Source organism: Chroicocephalus ridibundus, chromosome 5, assembly GCF_963924245.1.
Source record: "Chroicocephalus ridibundus chromosome 5, bChrRid1.1, whole genome shotgun sequence".
NCBI lineage: Eukaryota > Metazoa > Chordata > Aves > Charadriiformes > Laridae > Chroicocephalus > Chroicocephalus ridibundus.
In genome coordinates this window covers 34157732-34181055 of record NC_086288.1, presented here as the reverse complement: position 1 = coordinate 34181055, position 23324 = coordinate 34157732, and the positions used below count along the sequence as shown (strand labels likewise).

Genomic DNA, 23324 nt, shown 5'->3' with positions numbered 1-23324 from the left:
AGTAGTGGGAATTACAGTGGAGTTTTGTTTTTGCTGATAGCTGGAATTAATACAAGAAATGTAAGGAAGAGGGAGAGCCATGGGAATGTTGCCTTTGTGTTAGGCATGAAGGGGAGGGTCATGGGGAATGCTCAACAGCTCTGGAAACACAATTGAATTTCCATTTCCCATGTATGTTTCACAAGAGATCTCATGAGTATTGAACTTTGAAAAGATGAGCCTCAACCCCTTCAGTTTTTCCCTCTCACCAGTGTGTTTTGAATTGCAGAAGGTTTGGTTTTTCTCCTCAGTATCTTAAAATTCTGCAGTTCTTTTTCCTGTTCCAATTTCAGTCTGAAGACATGGCAGATGAGCGGTGATGTGTCTTCAAGAAAAGTACAGCATTCTGAAATAGCACAGTTGTATTGAAAATAATACGGTTTTCACACTACAAATAAAAAATAGATGTGTGCCTGGTGTTTATATGAGTAGCGTGCACTAATGTGAAGAAATTGAAACTACTTGCACAGATCCACTAAAGAGAATGAGGTTTAGAAGATTTGTCAGATATATTATTTCAGAAGAAATTATATTGTAGGGTATGATAACATTCTTGAAGGTAAGGTGATTATATAGATTACCACATGATGGGTGGTTTTAGTGTGGGGTTTTTTTGTTGCTTTGTTGGGTTGTTGGTTTTGGGGTGGTTTTTTTTATTTATTATTATGGTCTTGCAGTGCGATGTCTTGTGTCTTTTTCCTGCACATTCAGGAAGATTCCTTTCTTTGCTGTGATTGACTTAGCTTCATCTTTGTGTCTTATGATTTAAGGGTTCAGAAATTTGAAACCCTCTGATAAAGGGACTTTTTCATCTTCCTCCCACTGTATGGTGAAGGAAATCTGATAGCATTTTTTAACAAATAAGTCAGCACCACTGAAAAGAGTTCCTCTGAGAAACAGAAGTATGTTATTTGCCAAATGTAAACTTAAAGGTGCTGTAATTGCATGTGCACCAGAGACCCATTTTGATATACCACCTAATCCTTCTTAATGACCAAAACCCATAATATACATGCAATTTATACTTAGATACAAAGATGACATTTAATAACCACTGTATCTTATATATGATTATATATGTGCTTTGAATTGATATCATAATAGACAAGAACTTTGTCCATCACTTAAGATCCTAGCAGAGGTTTTGCCAATCTGCTCTATATAAAGCTGCAGATTTCCCAACAGACTGCTTCCTGCCAGGCCATAGAAGAGATCCAGCTTTCTGTTTCTAGAAGACTAAATCAGAAATGCTCTGGATTCGAGCTCTCCACCTAACTGAAAGTTATTCCAGGTAGGATGCCACTAGCTTAGCAGTTTGATAGAGTTGTAGCCAAGACCAAATGATGCTTGCTTATTTCTTTAATTCCCACTCCTCTTAAAACATGTCCCTGAAAGCACTCACTATTAGCTGAGCCATTTTCGGTTTTTAAATTTCTATTACATATGGCTAACTTGAATCTGCATGCACAGTTCTTGACACATCATCAACAAAAGAGGCAGAGTCGAGGTACCAAACCTTTCCTCCTTGGTAACATTCCCCCTTGTCAGCAACTTGTTCTTGAAGACATTATGTCCTGAGTTGCTTTTCTGTCACTCTTGTTATATAATAGAGTTGCTTTGGTGTTTTTCCACCTGTGACAAGAGCTTAAAGCTGTGTTCCTGGTCAAGCCAGATAGCTTATAAAATGAGCCCATTTACTTGTGAGAAACAGCTGAGTGGAGAAGTGCAAGAAATTAACCCTAAGCAAGTGGGAAGTAAGGGAGTATAATAATAAAATCTGAAATTATTATTTTTGTTCCTCTTCCTTCTCATGTGTTTCTTGTACTTCGTGGTTATAAATGCCTTTTCCCAAAGGACATTATCTCAACATACCTCTTTTTTTTTTTTATTGTTGAAATTTTTTTTTGCTGTGTCGAGTGGTTATTCCCACAGCATTGTACTTTTTGGATCGTAAGAATACCTTGCTCTGATTTAGCTCCGTATTTTAGTCTCATTTGTTGCTTTTCTTATACACAAAGTTAAATGGGGAAGAAGGAATCGATGAGTATTTTAATGGTGTGATTGGACCCTTCCAAAAGCAGACACATTGAGAATAAAATTTGAGTTTGTTAGGAAAACAGTGTTTAAAAAAAAACAAACCAACAAAACAACAATAAAAGAAAACAAAACCAAAAAATCCAAACACGCATGCCCTAAAAAAAACACCTAGTACTCTGTCATAAGCACTAAAAGCCTCCTGCTCTGATTATAACTTGAGTATTTGTTTAAATACTTAAATACTACTCCAGAGATTGCAGTGGATTAAAAAGGATGGCATGTGTGGATGTGTGCTCATTGGTAGCTCATAGATCTGTGAAGTCCTGGAGAGTCAGAGAAAAGGAGTATTTTAATTTATTTCTATGGTGATTATTTCTTTGCTACACTCTATTTGGATTCAGGTCCGTAGATTGCTTTCTCTGTAGCAACGCTAACTCAAATTCAGAGTCTCCATTTCCGCTCCCTCCTTCTGCACCATTTTCCCCAGGCTCTTCACTCTCAGGGACCCATTTGGGTGTCCACAGGCTGAGCCTGATGAAGTAACAAATCTGATGAAAAAACAAGTTCTCAGCCACCCCCCTCCCCCCCCCCCAGCTGCATTAGGACTCTGATGCTGTTTTCCCAGCAGCTCCATGCATTCCTGTGCTATCAGAATACCTGGTTGGAAAGGCACCAGAAGCACTTAAATGAGGAAAAAGGAGAGATTCTGATACCCACTGTCTCTACTGCTGTGCCAGAGAGCCCATGCCCACTGTGTTGCTGGATAATTGTGAATACTTAGCTGAAAAAAATCTGCTGTGCTATTCACAAATACCTTGTCAGTCTTAGCGTGCGACATGTATTTTCAAAAGTGGTAGTTCAGGTTTTCAGGGTGGGCAGCCAGTAACAAATGGTGGTCTGCACATGGTCAAAGTCAGATGTAGAACTGCCATGTTTTCTAACGGAGCAAGATTTCATCCCTGACTTCCAGTGCTGCTGAGCCTGCAGCTGCCAAGAAAGAAGCAGGAGGTCCTGAAGAGATCACCGCCTTGAAGGTTAATGAGTCAAGCTCAGTGGGACTGAGCACTGGCACAGGTTTCCCAGGGAGGTTGTGGAGTCTCCATCCTCGGAGACTTTCAAAAGCCGCCTGGACACAGTCCTAGGCAGGCTGCTCTAGGTGGCCCTGCTTGAGTAGAAGGGTTGCATGAGAGGACCTCCAGGGTCACTTCAACCTCAGCCATTCTGTGATTGTTGTATTCATGAGTCTTCTCTCCCCAGCCTGTGGTCATGGTTGCACATTAATCAGGCCCATGGCCTTTTCTCACATATCTAAGAAGCAGGATACCATTGGGTAGTGTAAAATTTTTCGCTGTTTATCATTACTCTGGAGATTTAAACTTGTAACTGTGATTCCATATGATGTGCAACTTGTTCATCCTCTTTAGTTTTTCAGTTTGGTAGAAAATATTTTCGTCCATTTTTTCCCCATTATTTTCTGCTGTTATGTTGGATAACAATGGCTTGATTTAATCTGTGTGACATTATTTTTTAGGGAATTGTTCTCACTGTGGGAAAACTGACACGATAGTATGATAATGCAAAAACTGCTTTGTCCAGGTTGATATTTTGGCTCTGGCTGTTTCTTTATTAGCTGACATGTAGGGGAAGAGAGAGAGAGAGGAGCGCAATTCACCTTGTTTTGTAGTGTAGATGCATTGAAAACGCACTGTTGATTTATGCCATGCCTTCAGATAGGTTTTTCAGCTTGCAGTAGTCAGATGAAATGTCAACACTTTGGGGAGAGAGTAAAATAGGAGTTGGGAGAGAGTAAAATAGGGTTATTTGTCTGTGAAGTACACTGTAGGGCTGATTCATAATGTTATGTTTTTTCTAGAATTTGGGATTTTTTCATTTGTCTTGAACATAAGCGTATATGATCGTCATGTTTCACAGACTCACCTAATAGGCTTAAAATTTCGAGGTTGCTAGTGAATTAAAGCTAGAAGTGGATTGACTGATTATTCCTTGTATCTTTTTAATAACAGAATTGATTTATGCTGCACCTAGATTTTCACTGCGACCCAGTGTAACACCACATAATCATGTGGTACCAATAACCACAAAAATGGGAAAATGGAACCCTGAAGATGGGAAGCAGGAAGAACAGGTTGATAGTAGAGGAGGGCTCATGGAATCTGGCTGCAAGAGGCTGGTTGTGCTTTTCTGGCTGCAGCTTTTATCATTAAGCTGGAAAGCACAAATGAAATACATACATTAGGAGCCCATAAAGATTTCAGCCTGTCACTGTTGGTGCGTGCCTGTCTTTCATGCTCCCAAATACAATGTTCCTGCATGTGTCTGTGTATGTCTCTGGCTCCACTCTGCTTTCAGTTACTTTCATCTGCTACGGCTAGATTTAAAGTGGCTGCTGATCAGCATGTTGTCTCAGTGCAAGGCAGGTCTCCTGTCTTCCTTTGAGGTCTCAATTGAGCTTCCAGCTACTGATCTGCTTAACTGCCACTGATGTCTGATAGCTAATAAGCATTTGCTGCTAATCAGCTGCTGCAAAATGCAGCTAGGGCCAGGTTCAGCAGTGGCTGCGTAGCACATGGAGCCGTGGCCACTGTAGTTCACAGCAGCTGATCAATGGTCTTGGAGATAACTGGTTTTTCTCCTGGGATGGGACAGAGATAGGGCTAGTTAGCTGCCTGGTGGTAGTTGTGTCTTGAAAAACTGATTATCTGTGGTTACCAGTGGTAACCTCCTAGTTCCAGCATAAATGGAACAGCAGTGGCACGATCTGGAGCTGGGAGCAAGTAGAGAACCCGATGGTTTAAAGGATGCTGAGTGAGCTGTAAGTAATGAACTTAATCAGATGCAGTGAACAGCAGACACTGAGCGGTTTCTTCTTACCTACTGGCTCTTGTCTGACAAGATAGGAACAGGGACGCTGCTTTGGTGTAGCTCTCTCTGCTCCCCAGTTCACACCCTTTCTGTCCTCACCTTCAGAAATTCCCAGGCTTGACTGTTTCTGGGATACCCAGCATATGGAGGTGAGCAAGTCCAGTGCTCTCCTTGTGGGCTGCCAGGCCAAGAAGTGGCAGTCTTTCTGGGCTGTCTCTCTGGGCTCTCTTGTACAGAGAAGGGAAGCGTGTCTGGCAAGTTCTCACCTACCTAGTGTGGCCGGATGTGTCTGGTGCTGTGGCCATGTATTGTTTGGGCTTGCCGTGGAACACAGAAAGGACAGGTTAAACTGAGATATGGTGGAAGGGATATGGATAGCAAATAGATGAAAATTGTTTACAGTATTGTTGTAATTTCAGTATTTCAGTTTTGGTCTTCTGTGGCATGGTTTAGCAACATTAACTTTCACTCCTCTGGCAGAAAAGCTTTGTGCCATACAAAATATTTCTGCTGAAAGTCCTCTGTATTGACACCGTGATTGGAAGGATGTTTTCCTCTCAAAGCTAGCAACTGCTAAGAGATTTGGAAGAGTAATTCAGGCTGTTACCTGCACTTTGTTCTGCAGATGCCCTTTTGCAAAACTATAAATCCTAACCTGCCCAAAGGGGCTCTTTAAGTGATGTTATTAGCTTGGTTCAAGTCAAACAATTTGACATTCTTTGAACAGAGGTATTATGTGAGGTTGATAGTCTGTATTCCTGTACTTCAGCTCAGAACTTGAAATTCATCTCTGCCACAAGCATGCATGGTTTGTTTTCAAATGCTTTGCAAATGAATATTTTATTAGGTAGCTGTGGCCAAATGCTGCAGGATGGCCTTTGATATGCTTTGTAGCCAAGCGGCTTTAGCTGTGTTGGCAGAGCCCTCTGGTGGGAATGCAGCCTGCGCCAGCAGCAGCAGCCGGTCCTGCGGGCAGTGCCACCCACTTCTCCCACATGCCACCAGCCAGCCCTCTCTCTGCTCGGTGGCATCCCACCAGCCGTTGGCTTGTTGGCCGAGGGGGTTCCCCTCCATCCCATTCCTAGCCAGGAGAGCAGAGCCCTGTGGAGCGCACTAGGCCTTTTTTTAGCAAACCTGATGGTGTGCTGTAAGCGCGTGTATAATTTTAAGTGCTGCTTTGCAAAATGTGACTGTTCTTTGAGAGTAGTAAAGTTAGCTAATTACAAGATAATATTTTCCTAATCCATATCACAGTGCAGGAGAGCTGTGACAAATTTCAAGAATTGCTTGAATGGATTTCAATGGTATCTGTAAATATTTTTTTTTTCTAAAAGTACCGCTTAGTAGAAGTAACTGATTTACTTAAGCATACAGTGGGACATTACTAAATCAAGAGCCACAGCCTTCCAGTTCTGCTTTTCCTAATCAAGGTATTTGAGGAAAGGGCTTTTGTGTTTTAAACTACCAACTTACTGAGCAGGAAGGAAAAATGTTATTACACTTGTCTAACCTAATAGTATTCAAAAGCCTAGTTAGGACTGCTAGATGCACTGCCAAACCAGAATGTGCAAACAGGTCTTTTAATCTGATTAGGTCCCTAAAGTGTTGATATAATACAGGCCAATAACTCTCCTGCAGGAAATCCAGCTGTTTGAGATTGTTGCACAAGTAATGCAGTAGTAATAAAGTGTCTTTTTTTCCTCCTCACATGCTGTCCAGAGCTTTTCATTCACCATTGATTTGAAACGCTCACAACTGTGCCTAGCATTTTATCTTCGTTAAAATGAAAAAAAAAAAGGGAACAGGCACGATGGCTTGAAAAGGCAATTGCCTGTGGTGGGCAGGAACCCCCTCTGATGAAGTTGGAGAGTGGCAGCAAGACAAAGGCAATCATATTTTTGTGTCATTTTATTTGTTTCATGATCAAGCTTTCATTAAGACAGACATCTAAATTCTTCCAAAAACTAAATTAACCTTCATGGCTTATATTTGAAATGCTAATTGCAGTTCTTTCCCTTTGCGTTGAACTCATCTGCTCCGTAGCTGGGGTTCAGCAACACGGAACCGCTCAGTTAAGAGACCTGTCATGCGAGAGGCAGTCGCGTGGTGGAACTCCTTGCTGCAGGCTGTTGTGAATTCCCAAAGCTGAATATGTTTCAGAAAGCAATTAAACACACTTGTGAAGGGAAAATTCACTAGTATTATGAGATGCAGATACTGCCTTTGTCTGAGAATTCCTCAGCTGCAGCCAGAGGGTTGGGGTGGGATGTGCATGGCTGTGTGTATTCACCCTCTTCCTCCTCACCCTTGGGTGAAGGCAGGGTGCTGAACTAAACACGGCTCCTTTAGGCCCTGGAGAGGGCTGGTTTTGTTGTGGTTCTGGTCCCCTTCTGCTGATAACCAGAGGAGCTGTGGTGGCAGGAGTACTGAGCTCTTCCCAGTGGAAGAGGGCTCTCACCCTCCTCCCGCATCCTAGAGAAATTCTTTGTTGATGGATATTGTTTCCAGAGGAGCCTTCCAGTTTACCTGCAGTCCAGTCTGGCATTTCCCATGGCCTGATGGCTTTCCTTACCTGTAACAAGAGTTTCACTGGAAGCTTATTACAGATGCACATAGGAGGCAGCACAAAGGTGTTTGTTTGTTTGTTTTTTCTTGCAGGACAGCTTCATCTTCCTGTTTCTCTTACAGTGTTGTGGTTAGGGACTTAAATTCTCTGGGAGGTCTCTGCATCTTTTGGCTCTTAGGATACCCTCTGCTCTGTGACTTTATGAAGCTGCTTAAAAGCTATTTTTCAAATTTCTTAATTGAAACTCCCTTCAAGTTATATTGCACAATGTCATAATGATTCAGATTTGTAGAATATGGTTGTACTTCCACAGGTCATCTTGTTCCATGCTCTTTTTAAGATATGCACGTGCAATTTTAATTCTGTGATGCAACAACCCTCCTGAGTTGTCTATTGTAACTCAGAATTTCAAATGTAAATGTTGCTTTAACATTACGCATGGTTATCTCTAATCTCAGTCTCGTAACAAAATCTCTTGGAGAGTTCATGCTCTTTTGTCTGTGCTTTTTATTTCATATGCCTATTTTCTTGGGAAGTGGCTGATGATATAATATTTGGAATTTTTTAAATAATCACTGCTCTTCTGAAGAACTTAGTGAAATCTAATATTACCATTCAAATAGGCAGGTGAGAGCTTTGGAGATCGGTAATTTGTACCTTTTAAAAAGCCGCACTGCCTCGCTTTTGTCTCAGAATTTATTATGCTTCCCAAGTATAATGTGACATACTGAATAGGGCAGGGGGTGGGGACATTGTCTTCAGCTGACATGCTGTTATCAGCGGGACTGTGTTTCTGGACACAAGATTTCGCAGTCATTGGTCGTCCGAAGAAAGCCTTTCCATCTGAGGATTGGACAAGAAGATGCGTCAATTTGCTGCCCGTCTCCAAGGTACTGGTGATGCTGCCTCCACAAGCTGGCTAACGTCACAGCTCCATCACCCAGCGGGGTGTGGGCTTTTTTCTCCTCTTCTCTGTTTTAATTCTGTATTTGCTTCCTACTGCATTTCTTAATCTGTCTTCTGCCAAATGCTAACAGCATGATATTTTGCAATCATTTAGGTGAATACAAGAAGGACGAACTCCTGGAAGCTGCTAGGTGAGTGCTGCTTAGAATATAAAGCATATTTTGGGGGTGGAAGCAAGAGAGGAAAAAGGATTTTTAAAACAGTAATGTTTTGTCATTGCCTTTCCGTGAAATAATGCAAACAAACCACTTCATTAGCATAGATCTCTTTGGACTTTACAGTCTGGTACAAATGGAAAAGCCTGTTTATGTAATTGAAATCCCCCACTATGGTGGTTATAAGGTTAATATTGAGTTTTTGCTTTAAGCTGCTTAAATCTTCTTTATCATTTTGTGACTGTTCTTTTTAGGGTCAAATTGAATATTGGAATTTTTCTTTCCTTTTGGTTTGTACTGGTACCTTAGGATATATTTTGAAAATAGGCTTTATCATAACAGAGCATAAGGAAGCCTATACAAAAGGTGTAAAGTTCAGTTGTATATTCCAAAGATGCTTTCATCCTGCCTTCTAACAGCACAAGACCGTTTTATATAGACTGTTAACCCTTCTAAAAAATTTCTGGATGTTGGTATATAGTTTTTTCAAATGTTATGGGCCATATGCTATGAAAATGTATTAAATTTAGAACATTTGATTTGGCAAATGGCTTTCAGAAGATCCATAAAATTAGATAAAGGAAATATAGGATGAGGTTAAGGAGAGAAATTAAGAGGTGGTTTTGCATGATTTTTTGTAATACACTTAACTGCAAATCTAATATTTCTTTTTTTCCTGTATTTACCCTTGGTTTTGAAACATTCAGAAGATCTTTTAGCCATCTGATATTCTCCCTGGCAGAGTAGAAATTTCAATATACTATACTTTGATATCCAGCTCCTTCGCAAATGTTTTGCAAAGAGCTCTCTCTCTTTTTTTTTTTTTTTTTTTTCCACCTTTCCATAATCCTCTCCTCTGCATTTACAGGAGCGGTAATGAAGAAAAACTGATGGCTTTATTGACTCCTTTAAATGTGAACTGCCATGCAAGTGATGGGCGTAAGGTAAGTTAATGCCTGCTTTGTATTTCTGTTATTCAAGAAAGGCCAATTTAACCTTACAGGGAAGCATAGATGTATAAACCAAGAGAGTGTATGGGAGGAAAAACCTGTGATGGCTTTTCACCATGAAATTAAATGCTGTGTACTTTACACTGGCAGTTGTGACAGATCAACAGTCAGTGGATGTGGATTTTGTGTGTGTCTTTTCTTTTAAGTGTCAGACCCTAACATACATGTAAAGTAAAACCTTAAGACCTTTTATAAAAAAAAAAAACCAAAATGTACTGTTGCAGATGAATAAAATAACTAAGGGAGGAAAGTTGTTATTTGTAATTGAACGTTGTCTGGGTGAGGTGGTTAGTATTCGGCTTGGCTCCTAATGCCCTGCCACGTAGACTGTATTGGTGTGCTTAACACCTTCTGCATTTTCTTAAATTTTACACTATTGTTTTGACGTTCTCTGGCAGGGATGTTTGAATGAGTTAAATTAAGGATTAGGCTGAAACTGGAGGAGGGAAGAAAATACAGAGTGAGAAGTAGATCCTATGATTTTTGATGTTTTAGACATCAAGATGATGGTCTGTCTAGACTGGATTTACAAACGTTGGTTATTTATTAATTTTTTTCGTTTCTGTGTACTAGAATGTTCTTAATCTGCATCTCTTAAAAACGTCTCTCACGTGTAATGGTACGTGTCACTCTTGGAGAGAAAAGCATGGGAGTGTTTTCCTTTATAGTTTTCTTTATTTTTGGTGGAGTGTTTTGGAGCATAGCGTAAAGATCTGCCCATTCTGGAGCTATTGTGGAACAGCCTAGTTCCACTGAAATCAGTGGGGATAGGCCAGTTGACGCTGCCTTTTACATTAAAAGAAATGTTGTTACTGAGTATGAAAAATGTACCTCCATTGTGAAAATACTGCTATTTTTAATACACATTTTAAAATGTTTTCTCGGTTGTAATACCTATGATACCTAATATGTGAAAGAAAACCCAGTCAGTTTTCGCTTGTTTACATTTATCACTGATTGGAAGTTTTATGAATCTTCCAGGTTTTTAAAACAATTAATTTTACAATCTGAGGACGGGTAAATGAACAAGGGCTTTATTTAGTTCAGCTGTGTCAGAACTGGTGAAATAGTCCCCATATTTTTAGGTTAAACGTATTGCCCGTAGTTCTTTGTTTCCCTTTTCTTTTTTTTTAAGACTTTACTATTAAAATGAGATTATATTTAGGTAATAATAGTGCAGAGTGTTGTTATAATTAAGAAGGTGGTATACAGCAGTGCCTTACTAAGTAACTGAGTCCCCATCACTATTGATTCAAGGCCAAAGGGAGAGTTGTGATTCTGTCAATATAGAGAGGAATAAGCCCTTGCAGAAGTGTTATCTACAATATTTATCACTCTTAAAACAAAAAAAACAACAACAAAACAAAAAACAAACAGCACAAAAAACCCTAAACCAAAACAACAACAAAAAGTAATGGAGAAAGCTAGTGGAAAATATTTATGAATTATTGCTGTCTCTGAATTACTTTGAAAATTTATGCCCAAAGCTCAGAAAGCATATTGCAGTTAAAGCTAACCAATGTGGACACTTTAATAATTTGTTTGTGTGTTTGGTTGTTGGTAAATGCACTGATTATTAAAAGTCCTTTTAAGATGGCTTGCCGTTTATATTAATTAGTTTTTTTAAATGATGTCTACCATATCTTTATTTTTTTTCCCACTGTATGTGTACAGACTGTCAAAGGTGAAGTAATTCTCTCTAGCAAGTGTACTATATAACTATTATGTATTTAATTTTTAAGGCAAAGCTTTCAGGTCCTGTACTAGTGCAAGATTACTTGGGATTTAATCATTCTAAGCTGCGCTGCAATTAAGTGAACTTTTCAGCCTACAGCACAGCATTCTTGTAAATGAAAGTCTTCGCTGGTGTAGCTGCCTCCGATTGGCCAACGCTGATTTACAGCAGCTGAAAATTTGTCCATTTTGGAAGTCGGTTTTTGCATTCCCTGATGCTTTTCATAGTTATTTTTTCCAGATCCCTTGAGTTTTCAAGCCTCAAACTTATCACAGCATAAGGCCACAGACTTAATGCAGCTGTCAGGGCAAGGAAGTGCAGACTCTGCGGAGTGGCCTGAGGTTCTCAGCATCACGTGTACTCTGCAATACAGACGTAGCCACAAATTCTTGTGCACATGCTTCTCCAGTTTGTGCATTTCCTCGGCTTTGCATGTTTCTGAGATGCCCAGCATTACTCTCATAAGGGAAACATTTAGCTTGGTAGGTAGAAAAGTAAATTGAGTCCCAGTACTGGAGGGGTAATTATTTTTTCCATATAGCAGGGGATGGTAGGGTGTTGGGTTTTTTCATATTTTGGGTTGTGAGTTTCCAGAAGTTGTCATCTAACACCCATTGCACTAGATCTGAATAGCAGAATAGTCAGGATATTGTTAATCACAGTATTGCTTATTTCATTGCTATATGCACTTCAACATTTCTTTTTTTTTTTTTCCTGGGGATCTCTTGTGTCCCATGCGTTCTAACTTCTGGAGTTCCTGGATTTCCCAAACACCACATCTGCTGTGAGGGTGTGCTTCACAGAACATATAAAAGGGATGGAAAACTCTAATGGTAGCTTACTGGCTTGAAACCAGCTTGGGTTGGAAATAATAAAGACGTACTGTGTTCTGTGTGCTGCTTGCAGGCTTTTCGAAAAGTACCGATAGCCAGAGTCCGGTTCCTACTGGACAGGAGTCCGTGCTGGTAACACAGTTACAGCTGGTGCTGATAACTATCACTCCATCTGTTTATTTAGCATAGAGATCAAAAACTGAATAGGAGTGAAAACTGAACTTGCTTCTTCCCCTCCAAGTCACAGTTTAGATAGATTACGTGAGCATTGTAGAAATGTTCACATTACTGAAGCTCTTCAGCTGTTGCCTGAAGAGGGAATTTGTTCTCTGTTACTACTCTTGCAATTATTTTCTGGAGTGAAAAATGAAGGTGTCTGTATGCAAACTAAAAAAAAATTTATACATCAGGAAAAGCATTCCTGCATACCAAGGATCTGTGTAATTTCTGAGGTTTTGTTTTGATGACCAAGGAAAATCAACAGTAATATCTCAGAGAAACAACTGTTTCATTCAACTACATAATGGTTGATTTTTGAGGAAGTATTGGTTTATGTGCCTGTTGAATGTATATCAGGGCACAAGTAATAGTGCACAAGTACAGAGCTGTGCAGTACAGCGTATGCAAGTTAGTGTTATGCAAGGGTAAGATTTCAAAAGAACTGTTTGTTTTGAAACTGTCCCATTTGCTTGCTTTTTAAAAAGCAATACCTGAGCTGAAATATAATAGTCATTTTTCATGCCTTTTAATCTTGCTTTGATTTTTTTTTTCAAACCAGAGACTGAGAAATCACAGAATTGTTAGGATGCGGTATTGTATGTAACATAAAATTTGTGTGTTATACCACTTCTGTTTAGATTGCTTCACAAAGTATTTGCTCTGTCAAAACAGAACTTAGACAAAATGCTCGTGGGCACCTGTGTATTTCTGATGGGTCTGAAACTTCACTGTGTCCAGGCTCTGAGCTCTGCCAAGCTGTTTAGTCTCTATGTAATCTATAGAAGTAATGACTTCTAGAAGACATGCTACAGTATGGAAATTAACAGACGGTACTGAACTTTCACACTGTTAAAAAGCCAAGCCACCCATTTACAAGTCTGTCTACATAAATGTGTGTGGGCTCTGGAGACCTGCTTTACAACCGCTGTTATTTTCGCTTAAATATTTTTTTCCTCTGTGGGTATCTTTTTCAAGACTCAGTTGTGGGTGAATTGTCAAAAAATGTTTTTGACTATTTTAAAACAACAGGTTCCTACCTGCTACAGGAAGCTAAAGCTGTATTATTTTGCTGGATTTCTGACTTGTAACAACAGTCACAGCTTAACTAATCCAGTAGTTAGTGGCAACAGACAGGCTTAAAATAGAATGTATGATGCTTGCATGTTGAGTTGAAGCCATCTCTTAGCCCTCTCATTTCCTTTAGAAAGCCATTGTTGACACTTGAAAGGTGTTTCAGGAAGAAATTGATGTTGCCTCCATTTTTAAAATAAAGAAGTACCTGAGCTAATAAGGAAGCACTGGTTTAACAATTCAGATGAGGACTCTTCTCTACAAGGCAGACTTCCCACATCACTTCTTATAGAATCATAGAATCTTCATGGTTGGAAAGGACCTTTGAGATCGAGTCCAACCAAACAACCTACAATCTCTGCCACTAGAGCATGCCCTGAAGTGCCACATCTAGACGTTTCTTAAACACCTCTAGGGATGGTGACTCAACCACCTCCCTGGGCAGGCTGTTCCAGTGCCTGACCACTCTTTCAGTAAAGTAATTCTTCCTAATATCTAATCTACACGTCCCCTGCTGCAACTTCAGACCATTTCCTCTGGTCCTGTGATTATTCACCTGGGAGAAGAGGCCAACACCCACCTCTACAACCTGCTTTCAGGTAGTTGTAGAGGGCAATGAGGTCTCCCTTCAGCCTCCTCTTCTCCAAGCTAAACATGCCCAGCTCCCTCAGCCTCTCCTCATATGACTTGGTCTCCAGACCCCCCACCAGCCTGGTAGCTCTCCTCTGGACACGCTCCAGCACTTCTATGTCCCTCTTGTACAGAGGGGGCCAGAACTGAACACAGTACTTGAGGTGAGGCCTCACCAGTGCCGAGTACAGAGGCACGATCACTTCCCTACTCCTGCTGGCCACACTATTCCTGATACAAGCCAGAATGCTGTTGGCCTTCTTGGCCACCTGAGCACACTGCTGGCTCATGTTAAGCTGGCCGTTCACCAGCACCCCCAGGTCCTTTTCTGCCAGGCAGCTTTCCAGCCACTCTTCCCCAAGCCTGTAGCGTTGCTTGGGGTTGTTGTGACCAAAATGCAGGACCTGGCACTTGGCCTTATTAAACCTCATACAGTTGGCTGTGGCCCATCCATCCAGCCTGTCCAGGTCCCTCTGTAGAGCCTTCCTATCCTCAAGGAGATCAATACTCCCACCTAGTTTGGTGTCATCTGCAAACTTACTGAGGGTGCACTCAATCCCCTCATCCAGATCATCAATAAAGATATTAAACAAAACCGGCCCCAAAACTGAGCCCTGAGGGACACCACTGGTGACCGGCCGCCAAGAGGATTTCACCCCATTAATCACAACTCTCTGGGCACGGCCATCCAGCCAGTTTTTAACCCAGCGAAGAGTACACTTGTCTATGCCATGATTCGCCAGCTTCTCCAGGAGAATGCTGTGGGGGACAGTGTCAAAGTCCAGATAGACGATGTCCACAGCCTTCCCCACATCCAGAAGGCGGGTCACGTGGTCATAGAAAGAGATCGGGTTGGTTAAGCAGGACCTCCCTTTTCTAAACCCATGCTGGCTGGCCCTGATCCCTTGGCTGCCCTGCACTTGCTGTGAGAGCTCACTCAAGATGATCCTCTCCATGATCTTTCCTGGTACCGAGGTCAGGCTGACAGGCCTGTAGTTCCCCGGATCCTACTTCCCACCCTTCTTGTAGATGGGCGTCACATTAGCCACCCTCCAGTCATCTGGTACCTCCCCTGTTGACCAAGACTGTTGATAAATGATGGAGAGAGGCTTGGTGAGCTCTCCCGCCAGCTCCCTGAGTACTCTTGGGTGAATTGGAACTTCTTGACAGCTGAACTTCTTGACAGCTTTCCAAAGTGAACTGCATCCAGCTGATATGGTAGCTATTGGCAATGGGAGGTTGGATTTTTGTTTTGAAGTTGGATTTTTGCTGGTATATAATATCCTGCTGCTGTACTACATTACACATGCTCAAATCATGCTGGCACTGAAATACTCAGGTGTCAGTTGAATAAAACCTTCTCTTCCTGCGAGGGAACCCAGCTCCTCTGGTCAGGAGCTACTCAAAAACCAGTTTGTTTTGCTTCTTTTCTTAAGGTTCATCTCTTTTGAAGTAAAGCAAGTATCTGAGATTTTGAGTGCTTTGGAGCACAGGACAATTATGTTTCTGTAAAATAAAATACATGCCTCATGTTTTGAAAGCATCGTTTCCATTGATCTGTAGCAGCTGTGTTTTGTATTTACATATTGTATGAACTATGTGAAAAACAGCAAAAACCACGGCATTACCAATGAACAGCTTGGTCTCAGGCATTTGTTCAATGTGAGGCAGGAATTGCTACCAGAAGGCAGCAGAGAATGCAATTCCTCCACAGCTACATTGTTTTTCTTCCTGCACCTTCCCTCCCTGCCTTGTTCCTTAGAAACTAGAAATGTAGAAATTTCTCAAACGAGTGAACCAGGGAGCCTGCACACAATGCGCTTTCCCAGTGCGGGATCATCCAGCACTGTGGATAAAGCAGTAATCCCATAGAAAAAAAAATAATAGGCAGTTATTTATTAAAAAGCCATTTCTAGCATGCATGCGATCCTACTTCATTTTATTTCACTGTAGTCTTCTGGCCCTTAATGCCCCTTTCTTTGTTTATTCCTAGTTTTCAGTCCTTAAGATCTCCCAGTACCAGTCCTTAATACGTGGTGTTATGCCTCTCTCATGCCTCTGTTGTTATGCCTTTCCAAACCAGATGTAGACAACCCTGGATCTAGAGCACAAGTAGCAGGCCTTTGCAGTAAGCTTTGTGAGTCATAGGAGGGAGATGGACTTGCCTCTTGATTTTGAGGCTGTTTCTTCATCCTGTTTTCTTCATCCCATTCCTTCCTGCCATACAGGCATTAATTTTTCTTGTGCATGGCATCATCCAGTTTCATGGATGCAGGGTACAGATGTAAGAAATCCAACTCTGAGAAGGTCTACAATGCAGTGCCGAGTATGAGCATCCTTGACCTGAAGCAACACCTGCACAAGATCTTGCGTGTGTGCGTCTTGTGGAGAGGACGGAATGCCCCTCAGCTCCTGGTGTGGGACACTTCTGATACCAAGTAACGTTCTCTTGGATGGGGATGCGCGTTCCTTCTCTTGCCTCCTCTGCTTCCTTCTCTCTATGTGCATCTAGCTTGATCAGCCTGTAAACAAAGGGCTGATAAATAGAAATTGAATTCTAACAAGATCAGTTGACTTATGTCTCCTCTTACCAGGGAGTCTCCAATTTGCTGCTGGTAAGTGGATTTGCCAGCCCTTGTTCCAGAATTCTGGTTGTTCTCAACCATTTTAATGAAAAATCCTGCAGTTCAAAAGAAAATTGGTATGCCTTCCAATTTCTGAGTCTATATGGAACAATCGATCCATGTTTTCACAAGCTTTTTCTTTACAGTTATTAAACCTACAGACTTCAGCAGAGGTTGAGATTCTCTGCTCTAGGGGCTTGGTGTTGAAGAAAAATGCTATGCATTGCAAGACTTGCGAACAAATTGTGTGCTGGTGACACTATAAACCTTTACAATAGTGTGCGTTTTTCTTGTGCTGCAGTAATAAAAATGAAAACTAATACCAGATAAACCTAACTAATACCACATCTGTGGTGTACAGATCATACGCAGATGAGTATGGAACATCTTTTGAAAGCAATTATTTCACATATAATAAAAAGTGTTGTTTAAATGTTGTGAGAATACACACTCTTCTACAAACAAAAGTGCATATTTGAGCAAAAGACTTGTGAGCACATACTTGATGCAAGGCATTTTTGTCATACCCCAAGGGTATGTCTGAATCTTTGTGTGTATTCTACGCATATGTATATTTTTTTGTCACATGTAATATTATTTAGTGTCACAACGTACATCTCATCTTCCCCAAGATTTTGTGAGCTTTTTCTGCTGGTATACATTGTTTGTGGTGTTTATAGATATATCAAAAGTCTCTAGTCTCAAGGCTTATCTGCAACAAAAAATAACTTGTGTGGAGGAGAGGAGCAAAGGAATCATACATTGAAACCAGATTAGTAGTTGACTCTGTATATTCTTGGTTCAGAACAAGGTTTCTCCTTTATTAGTCTAATAAAATACAAAATTTTTAAAATATATTAAAAAATTTTTAACTAGAGAATCTCATTTTATTTCAGAAAAAAAGACAGCTCCACATGGAGTAAATCCAAACCGGTTATTCCAGAATAACTGGGTAGACAAGCCCTTACTGAATCTGCTCACTTGCTGCTTACTGGCATAAAGTGTCAGTCTGGCTTTGATGAAGTACTATAAAACCACTTTTGTGGGTTAGAAATGTGCAGATTTTGGGCTCTTCGTTTGTGGTCCTGCAAAGATTATCCAGAAGTTTCATGATGCATGATTACAGCTTTTTGGAACTGTAGTTATCAAAAGAAGCGGTAACAATGTACCCTGTCAGCTAACGTTTGCTAGCATAAAGTTGGCCGTGACTGGTGACTTCTAAACACTGTAGTCTTTGTTGACACCGATCTTGAATGTGTTTTATGGAATGCATGTGTATCAAAGGTACATCTAGTGGTTTGAAAGTGTGTACATACATAGATATAAATAAATTTAAAAGTATATAGGTGTATATATACCTATATATACCCACATATATATTCCTATACACTGTCATATATACCTAGCTATATGTACTTATTTATGCGTATGTGTATATCTCAAAAGATATAGCTAGGTAATGTGCTTGCCTAGGGGAAGAAGTGAGCCAGCACTGCCCTATTTCTGCAAGCTAGTTTTCTGGGGACTGAGGGAGGATGGAGAGCATGTCTATTTCTATTTAAAACAAAAATGTTATTCTGAAAGCTTGTTTCAAAAATTTGTGATTTAAGATCCGTCTTTACTGTGGTCAGTGCCGGCTGCATTCTGCAAGTGCAATAATTGTTTGTGCTGCTTCTGCAGCCTCACCAGTGACCCATATTGGGTACAGGCATGTATACGGTCATGGGAGAACACGTCATCAGATGCCAGCTGCTCTGTGACAACTGACCTATATATGCTCTTATCCCACCGCAGCTACGAAGTCATTCACAGTTCCTGAGTAAATGAAGTGAAAAGGGGCAGCTGGGTCCAGCCTCAGTTATTCTGTGATACCTTGGTGCCCCACAGGAATATATTTGTATGGTCCATACCCTCAGCTTTGATTTGGATGGAGGGCTTCACAACTTTAGAGCCTACCGCTGTGTATGCTATAACTAGGAGGACTGACGGAGGGAAGAAGAAAGTCCTTCTAAGCAACTCTTCCTTAGTGAATATGTGCCTCAGTGGTGAAAATAAGTACCGTAGATCATATGCAGACATTTTTGTACTCTTTTCAGCTATAGCTATACTTCTCTGTAATTGAGTTAAATATTTTAAATCAAAGTCTGCACTCAAAATTAAGGGTCCTTCCTGCATTTAGGTAATGGAGCACTGTGAAAAAGGTGACATTTCCAATATTACAAAAAGGTTACAAAGCAAATGCCATAATGTTCATGATGTGCCTGGGGCAGAAGTGCACAATGCAGTACACACAAAAAGAACATTTAAAAACAGCCATAACTGTATTTTACCTTTATAATACCATTTTGTTTATTTAAAAAGATAGTTCAAAGGATTCATGTCGGAAATAGTGACAAGTTATGCTCTTTCTTATGCTGTGATCCCATCTTACTTCATCAGCCAGGCATGGTCAAAGTGGATAACACAAGAATCCCTCCCCTGACTTTGTACAGTACAGATAACTTGGCTTAATTTCTATCCCTGGTGTCACTTAACACTCTCTATAGCCAAAGATTATACCTTTTGAATAAAATGTGAAACTGATCTACCTGCTCTAAGTTTTCTGTTATGGGATCTTAAATATTTTCCAAAAAAAATTTCAGTGAGTATCCCTTCACCTGTTTTCATTTTCTTCAGAAATTATTTGAAGTGTAGTCTATCATGTCCACAATTAGAAAATGTGCACTTGAAGGACAGGAAAGAAATTGTTTGCTCTGTAATCATTCTCTCTGTATTGTTATCTAAAAATCAGGAAATCTCATTAGTTAGGTCTTAATCAATGTGCTCCTCAGGAAACCTTCAAATGTATTAAAGGTTGTGGGGGTTTTTTATACCTGAACTGTTTCCCTTTGATGATTAGCTTCACACAGGGGATGGCTTTTTGCATTATGCTCTTATCCGTCTACTGTCAAGAGAACATGCCCGCTCACCAGGGTCCTGGTACAAGAATGACTTGTTTCTTCTAAGCTGTGTACCGTGCAAAGAGTTCCTTTAGTTCCTCCTCAATGATTTCTCACCTGCAACAGCTCCATTTCTTGCCCAGCATCACCTTGCCCTACTGGACTGTCTGGTGGATTTTGTATTCTTGGTGGGTTGGAAGAAGGATTTATGGCTGATTTGAATTCCTTTCACTAGTTACTGCTCAAACTGGTTTTGCCTGTCTGATTGTATTTTTACCTTTAATCTGCTGGAGTTTATGATCCTTGTGATTTTCTTCAGCTTGTAAATTCAGCTTTTTGAATGATGCCTTCTTAAGTCTAGTAATCTCTTTTAGTTCGCTGTTAGTCACACTGGCTTCTTCCACTTTATCAAGCCCTTCCTAATAGAAGGCATGCGTTAGCACAGCAGTTCCAGTATTGTCTCCATTAGGAGTCTTTATGCTGTCTTCAAGGACTTAATTCTCTTAGATACCACTTTTAGCTTATTGTTAAAAAAACTTCCCAGTTTTTTGCATAGCTCCACTTTCTGAAGGCTAGCACAGTCATGTTGGATTATTTTAGCAAGCGTTTCCCCCGCAGGTAAGTTGAATCTAAGCATGTTACAGTCACTGTTAAAAAGCAACTTCTACTGCAAGGTTTTGCACCAGGCGTCGCTTGTTACTTGGTACCAGCTCAGTAGTTGCATTTACTCCTGCAGCCTCCCTAGCCAACTTCTCTGTTAAACAATCACGGATACTAACCAAACATTTCAGCTGTTAAATTACCCAAAGCCCTTCTGTTTTCTGCCGTTGCTGCCTCTCTGACTTCTCTGAGCGCATCAGTTATCACTTGCTAATACAACCCCATCGTTGACTTCATAGGTAATATGGGTAACTTAGAGTGATCAATTTAGTTCTAAATGAAAAGAACTACAAATACTTATGTGCAAAGAGAGGTGTATTTTCATAACCATTTCTAAAACTGTTGTTGAAGTTGACTGAGCAGGCAGCAGATGAATAATAAAAAGGGAGGAAAATGCCAAAATAGGGTATTGTAATTGATGATGGATGTGTCATTGATGAACAAGAAAATTGAGGTTATTTGATTAGTCTTTTTTAAGTAATATAATACACTTGTACTTATAAAAGAGACTTATTTCTTACAGATGAAATTATTTAGAATATTCATATTCTAATAACCATAACTTTTCAATTTTGAAACATACTAAAAAGAAGCGCAAGATAAATTCACTGCCTTTTTTCCTGTATTTTGCAAGGCTCCTCTTCAAAGGAACAGGGAAGCCTATTTGACTGGATTATAAAGGCATTAAATTCTGAAATTTGCAAATTATCACTGTAATGCAAAAGGAGCATTTTGTACGTTTAATTTTGTGAATGATTTTAGATCTCGTGTTTTAATTTCATGCCAAAATATAAGGCATAAATATTTATTTCACACTGAGCACTGGAGCTGAAATGCAATCAATTTGCAAGTGTTCTTAACAGAGTTCATTCTGACCCTACGTTCAATAAAATAGTGAAGTGCTGGTTTGATTGTCATGTTAGCTGAGGGAACAGTCAAATTAATATATTTTGAGAAGCTTTTCTTCTTTCTTAATAATGTGAAAATTTTATGAACTGAAACTTGGAAAGTTTCTAGTTGGAAGGGGAAGGAGGAGAAGCGAAGTAAATATTTAGAGACAGAATTGGAGAAGTGGTAAAAATAATAAGAGATATAAAAAGAAAAGGAAATAAAAGATTGATAGTTGACTGATAGAAAAAAGATTTTGATAGCAAGTGGAAAAAGAGGAGACTGAAACAGCAAAAAATAGCAGAGTTTTGGTTCTCTGGTGTTGCAGTGTGCATCCTCTTCAGATTGTTTTAATGTCGTATGTAGGCCTTCCCCAGGCATCTGGCATGGCTCTTTGGAGAGGAGCCTCTCATTAGCACTTGTTTGTGCTGCCAGAGCAACACCTAAATATTTCATTAAAACGAAGGAACAGCAGCCTGAGCAAATAATTAAAGAACAGAATTCTGTAGCTTTGGACACTGACTCACAGAACAGATAAAAATGTATGCATTTGTCTTGGAAGAGGGGAGAAAGTTGTCTCATCCTGCTTTCCTGGAGTCATAAGCATTTGCAACTTGCAATTTGACAAGATTTGACAGGTTGAGACTTAGGCTGCGGACTGTGCTGGCTGGCACTATGATGCTTTCAAAAACTCTGCAGAAACTTGTCTATCCGTGCCCCATTGCTCAGACCAGCATCAGTAGCATCTGTTCTTCCCCATGCACTAAACTTGGAATCACAGCTTCCAGCGTGTGACTTAACAAATACAATTTCCAGCTGTTGACAGAAGAGAATCTTGCATGCCCGTGTGCTCGGTCCACCAGCCCTGAAGTTTGTTCCCTAGCTGGCAGGTGTTGCCAGATGCTCCTTGGAATACTAGAGGTTTGAATAACTTTAGTTAATAAGATTGCAGGGTCAGTTTCTTCTTCCTGCCTTTGCCTCAGCAAGAGCCAGTCGTACTTCAGTGCCCAGATCAGACTTGTCCATTTTTGACTTGCATTTCTGACAGATTCCAGGTGATGAAGCAACAAAAATGGCCATCCTGGACACAATTATACTGTAAGTAATTCCTGTGTAGTGTTTTGCCATATCTTTCAAGGCAGTATCTATCTCCTTTTAGTGTTAAATAACATTAGCAGCATTCCCTTAGGAGAAGAGAGTGGGTCTTTACTGTCATTTCATCTTTATGTAGCTCAGCAAGCCACTATTCCCTCAGCTGCCATCATCTATCACCAAAGAAGCAGTGTATACTTCTCTACTTCTCTGATAATCCATCTCAAATTCCGTCTCCCCGTGTCGTTGAGTGCTGCTAGAGATCTTTTCTGTGCTTCTGAATGTGGGAAAACTGCAAATGCTGCTTCATGGTAGAAGCTCCAGAATTTCTTTTCATACTGCAATTCCATCCCCAGACAAACCTTCATGATTTGCCTGTAGAAATTGAAGAGATTCTTGTAAGGAACAGTTTTCTGAGAATACTGCAGGTTTGTGAGATATGTTTCAGCTTTTCTGACACATCCTCTGTGGAACTGTTTTACCAAATGGGTGATAGGTTAAGATACGTGCAAATGCATAAGAGTTTCAGGAGTGGGGGGTGTAAGGAGGTGTTGCATTTTAATTCTTGTTTAGAAAGAGATTAAGGATTACTAGTGCCTCATTTATGGTACCTGCTTTTTGTGAAATCCTAAGATCGGAGGTCAAGGTGCTGTTCCCATATAAATATTTAGATATCTCTCCCAGCCCTTTACCATTTCCCTCTTGGTCTTCTAGGTCAGTCTCTAAAAGTAATGTCAGCAACTTAATATGGAGTTGTTAGGGAATTAAGCTTCCTAATTCATATTTGGGAAGCCGAGATTCCTTTTACCCCTTTGCCATACCTGCTTTTTCTTGTGGATCACATTGATCTCTGCCTTTGAAGTTCATTCCAAACATGATTGCTGCCTTCTGTCTCACAGTATCTCTTTTTCTTCTGGCTTTTCTTTTAGCCCTTTTTTCTGCCAAGTAACAATGTTCTTTCAGGTTTGACTTTGTTT

General features: G+C 40.3%; 1 protein-coding gene across 1 annotated transcript in view; it reads left to right on the top strand.

Moving 5' to 3' along the window:
• Positions 1-23324, top strand: part of TNKS (tankyrase) — a 143366-nt gene that overhangs the window by 67018 nt on the left and 53024 nt on the right. The window contains exons 4-5 of the mRNA XM_063335294.1: positions 8586-8622; positions 9515-9590. Of these exons, the coding sequence (XP_063191364.1) occupies positions 8586-8622; positions 9515-9590 (113 nt within the window). The remainder of the gene's footprint in view (positions 1-8585; positions 8623-9514; positions 9591-23324) is intronic.